The 10,678-nt window shown below is 39.0% G+C and overlaps 1 protein-coding gene across 1 annotated transcript in view; it reads left to right on the forward strand.

Annotated features, from left to right (window-relative positions):
* The first annotated feature begins 7,797 nt into the window (after positions 1 to 7,797).
* LOC103601176 (olfactory receptor 2AP1-like) overlaps positions 7,798 to 10,678 on the forward strand; it is a 30,935-nt gene continuing 28,054 nt past the window's right edge. The window contains exons 1-2 of the mRNA XM_008585557.1: positions 7,798 to 7,872; positions 8,010 to 8,898. Coding sequence (XP_008583779.1) covers positions 7,798 to 7,872; positions 8,010 to 8,898 — 964 coding nt within the window. The remainder of the gene's footprint in view (positions 7,873 to 8,009; positions 8,899 to 10,678) is intronic.

The following is a 10,678-nucleotide window of genomic DNA, read 5'->3' on the forward strand; positions in this document are numbered from 1 at the left end:
AGTAATCTCCTGGCACTATTAAATTAAAGATGTAACATTGCAATGGCCAACTCAGCACTCAGACTCACTAGGCATTTAGACCATTGGCCATGCTTGACATGAGATTCACCTAGAAGGATGTAACAGGAACCATGGCTTGCATGAAGGACAGTGTCACCCATTCCCTTCAGGAGTAGTCCTTGCAGCAGTTCATGTAGCCATCCCTGAGCTATTTATTATCTTTGGCTCACCAGTGACACCTCGGGTGTAAGGAGAGATTAGAGCTTGTGGCATACACCTTGGCTTAAAAGCCCCATGTCCCACGAAGGCCAATATCTCATGTAAAATCTTAGTAATAATTTTTCATATGGAATATTTTTTAGTTATAAAAAGGGGGAAAGTAGTGATATATACTATAACATGGATAAACATTGAATACAGTATGTTAAGTGAAAGAAGCCAGACACAAAAGACCACAGTTTTTCTATTTGTATGATTACATTTATACAAAATGTCCAGAATAGGCATATTCACAGAGATACAGAGTAGATTAATGGTTGCCAGGGGTTGGGGGAGAGGGCAATGGGGAGTGACTGTTAATGGATACAGGTTTCATAATGGGGTGAAGAAAATTTTCTGGACTCAAATAGTGGTGATGGTGGCACAATGCTGTTGATGTACTAAAAAACCACTGAATTGTACACTTTAAAATAAAAGCTGCTTAAAATCTCCAAGTGAGTGTGTGTGCGTGTGTGGTGTGTCTTGTTAATTATAGGTTCTGTACAGTGATCTGGCTGGGCCATTTCTTTAAGAAGCTCCTATAATATAAGTATTTTTAGGTCTTTACTTATGGGCTAGTCAAATTCTGAAGAGAAGTGTTTTCCCATCTACTGCCTGAAGGGTATAGGCTTGTCTGGCAACATTCTAGTTCCAAATGATAAAAGAAAGCTAGAAACCTCAACTCTGAGTGTATAAACCTTCAGTTGATCGTCCAGGTTTCCCCACTGTTACCTTCTCTGCCTGGCTTTCTCCAGTCCATAAGCCTCCTTACTCTCTCCAGAGAATAAGCTTTTAGTCTCCTGCTCAGGTGGGTGAGGACAGTAATCCGGTTGTGTGATTGGGGAATGTTCTCTATAACAAACTCTTCAATAATCTCTGTTCTTAGTTCCACTTTCACCCTATGTTCAGAGATTCTTTGTGCCCCAATTATGAGGGTTTTCACAGTTTTGTTCTATAAATCTTGTTGCCTCTCAGCTTTCTCTTTGTTGGCTTAAAATTCACCTTTTGTCCAGTATGCTAAATTGGTTACCATTTGTCCATCTGCTTTCAAATTTCCATAATTTTGTTATTGCATCCCCTTTTCTGTTCTCATCTGGGTAAATACCTAAAGAAAAATCAAGTAAAAAAACCCTTTTTATTGTCATTTTAATAGGATTTTGGGAGGTAAAAAAAAGTAAACACATGTATTAGTTTAGTCTGTCACCTTTGCCTAGAACCCATTGATGGAATTTCTAAGGATGAGCTATGTTGCACTTCTAGAATAATCTCCACTTGATGATAATATTACAGGATTAATTAAATAACATTTAACTTGGTATATTTATACTTCATTTCTTTCTTTCTTTTTCTTTTGGTCACTGGCTGATATAGGGATCGAACCCTGGACCTTGATGGGGTGTTATTAGCACTATGCTCTAACCAGCTGAGCTAACTGGCCAGCCCATATACTTCATTTCTTAAGTGAATCTCTCCTAAAATGTTTCTTCTACTGTCCATGATTGGTATCAGTATCATACTAGCCTCATAAAGTATTGGGGAACACCTACTTCTTTTGTCATTCCTTGGGTTTGTTTAGAGTAGGAATTATTTATTCCTTAAAGGTTTGGTAAAAATTGTCAAACCTCCTAAGTATATTGCATAAAAGCACTGCAATGTTGCATGGCAAAGGGCAAGGCTATGTAATTATTACAGGAAAAGTGACGAATTGGGAGCAATATTCCCATCTGCCACAATAATCCTCTTTGGGTTGTGAAGGGTGAATGCTTCCTCCTATCTTCTCTGCCTTTGCTACAAATGAAATCATGAAGAATGAGTGGAAAAAGAATTCTTTGTCTAAGAAAATAACAGGAATTTGGTGCTTACTGGTGGATGGAAGACAGAGTCTTGGGGGAGGAAGTGAGAAAAGGGCTATTAAAAAGAAAGATAGATAGTTGAGAGAGAGAGAGAGAGAGAGAGAGAGAGAGAGAGAGAGAGAGAGAGAGAGNTTTAAATACATGAACATGGTATATCTCTCCATTTACAATATTTAGATCTTTGATTTCTTTCAGTAGCATTTTATAGTTTTCAGCATACAAGTTTTGTGCATGGTTTGTTAGATTCACACTGAAGTATTTCATTTTTACTTAGTGATTGTAGATAGTATTTTTAGTTTCAATGTTCCTATGTTAATTGTTAGTATACAGATATGCAATTGATATTTGAATATTAATCTTGTATCCTGCAGCCTTACTGAACTCACTTATTAGTTCTAGGAGTGCTAATATGTATTTTTTTTTTAAATTCCTTGGGATTTTCTAAGTAAACAATCATGTCATCTGCATGTAGGGATGGTATCATTTTTTTTCCTTTGGATCTATATGTCTTTTATTTCCTTTTCATGTCTTATTGTACTAACTGGACTTCTAATACTATGTTGAGTAAGAATAGTAACTGAACATCCTAGCCTTGTTCCTGGTCATCGAGGGAAAGCATTCAGTGTTTCACTATTAAGTATGATGTTATCTGTGGGTTTTTTGTAGATGCTTCTTAGCAAGTTGAGGAAGTTCTCTTCTACTTCTATTTTTCTGAGAGTTTTAAACTGTGTTGAATTTTGACAAGTGCTTTTCTGCATTCAGTGATGTGATCATGTGAATTTTCTTCTTTAGTCTCTTAATATTGTGGATTACATTGAATTTTGAATATTGAACCAGCCATGCATCCCTGGAATAAGCCTAACTGTCATGGTGCATAATTCTTTGTATATGAATATCACTGAAATCTATTTGCTACTTTTTTGTTAAGGAGTTTTGCATCTATATTCATGAGGTACATTGACCTCTAGTATGTTTTTGTACTGTCTTTATCTGGTTTTGGTGCCAAGGTAATATTAGCTTCATAAAATGAATTGTTTTGTGGCACGGGATATGATTGGTCTATATTCTATGTAGTATGGTCTATGTGATTGGTATATGTATGGTAGGCGCTTCAAAAGAACGTGAATTCTGTTGTTGAGTGGGCTATTCCATAATAGTTAGTTAGAGATTGTTGATTGGTGGTGGTGTTGAGTTATTCTATATCCTTGCTGATTTTCTGTCTAGTTGTTCTATCAATTGTTGAGAGACAGATGGTGACATCTCCAACTATAATGGTGGATTTGTCTTTTCCTCCTTTCAGTTCTATCAGTTTTTGTTTCACATCTTTTGTAGTTCTGTTTGGGGCACACATTTAGGATTGCTATATCTTCTTGGTGAATTGACTCTTTCATCATTATATAATGTCTCTAGCTGCGGCTGGTAATTTCCTTTGTTTTGAAGCCTGCTTATCTAATATTAATATAGCCTCTCCTGCTTTCCTTTTATAAACATTTGCATGAAACATCTTTTCCCATACTTTTTCTTTCAGACTATTTATATTTTTATATTCAAGGTGGGTGCTTGTAGACATAGCTGTGTTATGTTTCTTAATCTGCTTCACCAATTTATTTTTAGTTGGTGTATCTAGACAATTCACATTTATTGTAATTGTGTACTTTTTATTTCTTAGGGTCTAAGTGTGCCTTTTTGTTTTTTGTTTTCTACTTTTTCCTCTGTATTTCACTTACTTATTTTCTTTTCCCTGCCTTCATGTGGGTTACTTGAATTTTTTTTTTTTTAATTTTTAGAATTCTGTTTTCATTTATCTGTAGTGGTTTTGAGTATATCTCTTTGTACAGCATTTTTAGTGCTTATTCTAGTTACTATTTCCTTTCTGTTTTGAGAACTTACCTTGGCCATTCGTTTATGATGGGTTTGCCGGTAACAACTTAGTTTTCCTTCATCTGAGAATGTCTTTATATCCTGTAGAGGATTGAATTACGTCCCTCCAAAACTCATTGAAGCTTGAGTTGTATCCCCTAAGTTTTATGTATTAGAAACTTAGCACCCACTGTGGCTGTTAAAAGGGTGAGAAACCCTATTATGGTGATTGAAAGGTGGAGCCTTAAAGAGGTGATTGGACTGTAGGACTGTGCAGTAGTGAATGGATTAAAAATGGTGGTCAGGGGCGCGGTTCTGAGGGCTTTAAAAGAAGAGAGAGGGGAGTCCATCTCTCTCTGTTTCACCGTTTTTGCAGTGTGATACCCTGCTGTCACTGTTGCTACCACCAAGACCTTCACCAGCCGTGTTCCCTGGACTTTGGATTCTCAGCCTCATAAACTGTAAGCAATAAATTTTGTTTTCTTTATAAATCACCCAGTTTCAAGTATTTTGTTATAAGCAACAGAAATGGACTAATACACTTCTCCTTCATTTCTGAATATTTTCATTGAATATAGAATCCCGGAGATAGAATTCTATAAATTGACAGTTCTTTTTTTTCAGCACTTAAAAAATATTGTGCCACTTTTTTCTGGCCTCCATGGTTTCTGAGGAGAAACCCACTGTCCTTTGAATTGTTTTTTCCCCATAGGTAATGTGTTATTTCTCTCGTTACTTTCATAATGTTTATTTTTAATTACCAGAAATTTGACTAAGTGTGTCTTGGTGTGGGTATTTGGGTTTATCCTGCTTGAGATTCATCCACCTTCTTGATTCTATAGGTTATGTCTTTCACCAGTCCTGGGAAGAGCCCTGCCCTGTTTCTCCTCTTTTACAGTCTCCAATCACATGAATATTAGATCTTTTGTTATAGCTCTACAGGTCCATGAGGCTCTATTTACTTTTTCTCAGTCTATTTTCTTTCTATTACTGAGATTGGGTAGTTTCTCTTGTCCTGTCTTCCAGTTTATTAATTGTTTTTCTTATTCCCTCCATTTGCTGTTGAGCTCATCCACTGAGTTTTTAAATTTTCAGTTATTGTATTTTTCAGTTCCAAAATTTTCATTTGGTTCTCCTTTATGTCTTTGACTTCTCGGCAAAAACTTTTTTTTTTTTGGCTGACACTTTCTATTTTTTTTTTATTGAAACATAATTGATTATACATATTTGTGGGTGCAGAGTTGACTATTGGTATTTGTGTACAATATGTGATGATCACATCAGGATAACTAGCATATTCAACATTGCAAAACATAATCATTCTTTGTGTCCATTAACCAGTTTCTCCCTAACCCCCCTCATCCCACCTCTAGTATTCTCAAAATTTGTATCAAGCATGTTTGCTGCTGTAAACTCTTTGTCATATAATTCTAATATCTCTGTCATCTCAATTTTGGTGTCTGTTGGTTAACTTTCTAAATTCAAATTGAGATCTTTCTAGTTTGTGGTATGACAAATGATTTTCAACTGAAACCTGGGCATTTTGGGTATTATGTTACGAGACTCTGGCTCTTATCTAAACCTTGTATTTTATCTTTCTTTGACTCTGCTCAGGCAGAGGAAGGGGATGCTCCACCTCATTACTTCCAGATGGGGGTCCAAGTTCCCTGCTTAACCTTTCAGCCCCTTAGTAACATAACGCAATTTGGAACTTAATAAACCCTGGGGGAACTGTATGGGTGCCACTTTTAAAGATTTTCATGGAAGAGAACTCAGACATTTGGGAGTCCATATATCTGCGTACATAATGAAAGAGTAACTGTGATGTTTGTGTGAGAATTTGCTATTTCCAACAGTGTCCAATTAGTAGCCACCGGGGACCCTAGAGGGACAGTGGTCTCTAGATGGCTTTGCTCTATTTGTAATGACATCTGGTGTGTCTGGGGTCTGTCCACTGGCCCTGTTGGACCCTGATTGGTGTCAAGAGACAGTCCAATGCTAAACATATGATGGGGCCAATTTATAGCACTTTCAGTTCTGCTCCCAATGGAGAGACGGGGGAGTGGCAAGCCTGGTGCCCTGGAGTGCATTTCAGAGAAGCACTTTCTGCGTACAAGGGAGCAGTTTGAGTGAGGAGGCTGTCATCTTCCACACTGCCCTGGAGTATTTTCCCAGCAAGTAGGGTCTCTTGCTGGTGCTAGATGGTGCAGGATGGGGGTTTGGGGGACCTGGGGCCAGCAAGGAGGGTGTGAAAGTTTTTTGGAATTCTGGGTGAACTCACTCCCAAGTTCCAGCAAAACACTGTGAAAGTATGTGCTCTCCTTTCTTTTCCAGAATTTTATCCAGCTATGTCCAGCTGACATGGAGCTATCAGTTTGGCTTATTCCAGTTTTGGAAACCTCTGGCTTCTCTAAAGACGGATGCTTAACAGACAAAGCACAAGTTAAACTTTTCTCTGGGACAAATTAGGGACATCTCAAATGTAAGTGTCTATTTTCTTACATTTCTAACTGCCTAGATCAGCATCTTGTTTTTTTTGGAAGAGTGAAAGAGCAGGAGATAAAGCTCTGGTTTCTGAGAGCTGCGTGTGGGTGAGTATGTGGCCTTACTGGGACTGGGTCACCTTGCCATTCATTTGCTGCGTACTGAGGCAGAGTCTGTTCTGCCTCAAAGCTTACCTCACCCACTAAAAAAGTGGGAATATTGGGCTTGGCTAAATCAGGCAACTAGTTCAGAGATCTGAGATGACCACTAGTTGACCAGAGTGACAAACGCTCACATAAGAGAAGCTTATGGATTTAAAGGGTGAAAGAGAATATTTATTCTACCTAGGTAGACAATAGGAGGCAGAACGAATCAGAAAATCATCACTGGAGTCAAGCCATGCAACCTTTCTATCTTCTGGGAGGCATTCCTTAAATATATAGACTGGACGATCAGAAGACAGAAATTCTCCCCTGTACCGACCACTTAGCATGGGATGAAGGGAAAATGCTCCTCTTTTACTGACCCATCTCAGGCTCTAGATCAAAGTGGCTGGGCTGTCTCTAACAATCCAATTAGACTTGGTCTGTGACTCTTCTTTTTTTTTTTTTTTGTCAATATACAATGTAGTTAGTTATTGTGTCCCATCACCAAAACCTCCCATCCTCCTCCCTCTCCCCCCTCCCACCCAGATGTGTCCCCTCCATTTTCTCGTTGTAAGAGCTTAAAAAAAAAAAAAAAGTTGAGGTTGTTAAATGACTCTTCTAATCTAACTCACTTCAGAGGGCTGCAGTTGGGGCTACAGAGAATTTTCCTGCTAATGATGTTATGGCCCAAAATGTGGAAACAGACCTCAAGACATGATGAAGGAATATTTTTTGTGGGATGACAGACTTCCATGACCATAAGTTTTTTTCAAAGTTACAATTTTCCTCTTGCAATATTCATCTTGTGGCTGCATGATATGTAATCTTACCAGGAGTATGTTGCATAATCATTTACACAACTAAAAGAAGGTTTTTGTTTTTTTCTCCTTGGCAATAGACTGTATAGGAAAATGACCGATAATATTAAGGTTACATTATCCTTTATGAAGACTGGTAGTTACATGCACAGTTCTTATTTATTTAGGATATTAAGCTGCATGCAGTATAAAGATATTCATAGATTAAAATAACTTGTTTTTACTTAACATCAGGCAAAAACTACATATAAAATATAACGTTTTAAGATAATAAGTCCAATTGCCACACCTATGGTATTTCACATGTTTAATAAAAGAAAATTTTCTGTTCTTCAGTCATGACACTGCAAGATATCTCAGTGAGAGCTGGCTGAAGAAATGGAACAGGTGAGGACGGGGGATGTAAGGAACAGGTCAGCAGTCCAGGAGTTCATCCTGGAGGGGTTTCCGGCTGTCTGGCACCTGGGCAATGTCTTTTTCCTGGTGCACCTGCTGGCGTACCTGGCCTCCATCATGGGGAACACGCTCATCACCACCATTACCTGGGCTGACCGACGCCTGCAGACACCTATGTACTCCTTCCTCAGCAGTTTCTTGCTGTCCGGCACCTGGGCAATGTCTTTTTCCTGGTGCACCTGCTGGCGTACCTGGCCTCCATCATGGGGAACACGCTCATCATCACCATTACCTGGGCTGACCGACGCCTGCAGACACCTATGTACTCCTTCCTCAGCAGTTTCTCCTTCTGTGAATGCTGTTTTATTACCACAGTTATTCCTAAATTGCTGACCATCTTTCTGTCAGGGAGGCAAACAATTTCCTTTGCTGCCTGCTTCACGCAAGCCTTTGTCTTCCTTTTCCTGGGGGCAGCTGTTTTCTTCCTAATGGCTGTATTATCCCTGGATCGCTACCTGGCCATTTGCAAACCTCTGCATTATCCGACTATCATGAACCCCAGGATGTGTTTCCTCCTGGTCACTGCCTGCTTAGCTTTGGGATTCCTCCTCATGGTAGTTCCAGTCATAATGCTTTCCCAGTCATCCTTCTGTGGCCCCAATGTCATCCCTCATTTCTTCTGTGATTTTGGGCCCTTGACTAATCTCTCCTGCTCTGACACCACATCTGTTGAAAGGTTGTTCTTTGGCCTGGCTTTCTTTGTCCTCTTTACATCCCTCATAATAACCATCATTGCGTACAGCAACATAGTAGTCACAGTCGTGCGTCTCCCGTCAGCCAAGGAGCGACAGAAAGCTTTCTCCACCTGCTCGTCACACCTCATTGTCCTCTCTCTGATGTATGGCAGCTGCGTCTTCATATATGTGAAACCAAAGCAAACGAACAGGCTGAACTCTAACAGAGAGGCTGCCCTCGTGAACACAGTGGTGACCCCGCTGTTGAACCCTGTCATCTACACTCTGCGGAACAAGCAAGTCCACCAGGCTCTGAGGGATGCTCTGTCCAAGATGAAACTTCAGAAATAGGATGACAGAGCTTTGGAGGGCAAGGGAGCTTCTTGGTCATCTAGTTCAATTTCCCACCGTGGTGGAAATCTCCTCTACAGAATCTCTGCATGTGGTAATCTAGCTTATGCTATTTTCACCTAGATGGGTGAAAATTACTTTCTAATTCAGTATCTTTCACTATTTGAAAACTCAAATTAATTTTCTATATTGTGCTGAAAAATATCTTCCTTGATTTTCTACTCACTGGTCTTACATGAATTCAATTCACACAACATTTATGGAAAGCCTAATTTACCTAAATCAAAGAATACAAAATCTCTAAGCTTAGAATAAAAAAGTTGCCAATCAGATTTAATAATTGCTGTTCACAATGCATTATTTTGTTTGAATTTTCTGATACCTGAGAAAAGATAGAGAGAAACTTTTCTTTACCACCTTACCTATTCAAGGCAAGTTTTGAAATTTTAGAAACAAGTTGTTTCTGAGAATTGAATAAAGTCACAATACAATAGCCTTATGAAAATGAATCAGCAGTGAGCTTACTGAGTTCTCTTTTTGGGTCTGCTGGTTTGGGAGCTGTAAGTGGCTTGGTGTGAATCCAGGTGGTTAGGATGGACACTTTCACTTTACCATCTTCCAGCTGTATCAAACTTTAGTAATAAAATTGTATTGACCCTTTCCTGGAACACAAACAAAATGAAAACCTCTTTAATTTGTGCATTTTTTCCTGTAATGGATGTTGCTGAGACCTGAACCCAACAGGTAGCTGAAAGGTGTATGGTCCCGTACCAAATTCTCTCCTCCTGTGTAAGAGATATTTTCTCCTCATATGATTTTAGGTGTAGGAGCTGCCAGTGTTTTCTGGTTACACTAAGATTGACATTTTGCAGCAAGAACCGACAGAACTCATAACTAGAAAAGTTTCCAAGGAAAATAGTGCGTTAATAAGAAAAAATGGACTAAATTTGAGTCAGTTATTGTGTTTACAGGTCCATTGAAGAAGAGGCTCCCATCCAAAGGCAACTGTACTAGAGGGAAGGGGGTTCTGTCTCCTCTGATTCCCCACGTACATGGTGTGTACTTGATTTTTAGTGTGTCTGATTTAAATTTTCCTTTTCTGCTTGATTTGAAAATTTATTATATTTAAGACATAATCTGATTAGAAAGGATTTTAGACTTCAAAGTGTGTTGGGTGATTCAGATTTTTATGTCTTGATTATAAGCTATTTGGGGGGTTATGGTCTGCCAGGGACAGCTGTGTATGTGTCTCTCCATTTTCCAAAAAAGAGGTTAGATAGATACTTTCTGAACCTAACCTAAAGGCAGGGAACTCCTGGGAGTGCTGAAAACATGCACCTTCATCTCTGGGTGTCAGAACTCTGAACCACATTCTAGTAAACACATAATCTGGCTGGAAGAAGTGACCATAAGAACCCACAGGGGAAGAGTCAGCTATTCTAGCAACAGCCTTTTATGCCTAGGACTTAGCTCACTGTGTGCATTTACTATGAAAAAAGAAGATCTCTCTATTCTCACAATAAGTCCATGGGAAACCTGCACCCAGGCATCTCTCTGGGTCACGAAAGCCATACTAAATTACATACTCCTCTGCAAAGTGTCTGGAAAGGCTGAATAGAATTCTGAGCCTAATCCATAGCCAATATTCCAGTGAACAAAGCTTGGCTCCTAGAGAGTTACCTTTCCTTAATTTTTCTGGGGGGGGGGGGGGGGGGAAGAAAAAAAAAAGGCGAGCTCATTTTTTAAAAATTAAACTTCTTATTTGGGGATAATCATAG

This window comes from Galeopterus variegatus, unplaced genomic scaffold, assembly GCF_000696425.1.
Source record: "Galeopterus variegatus unplaced genomic scaffold, G_variegatus-3.0.2 Scaffold3617, whole genome shotgun sequence".
Classification (NCBI taxonomy): Eukaryota; Metazoa; Chordata; class Mammalia; order Dermoptera; family Cynocephalidae; genus Galeopterus; species Galeopterus variegatus.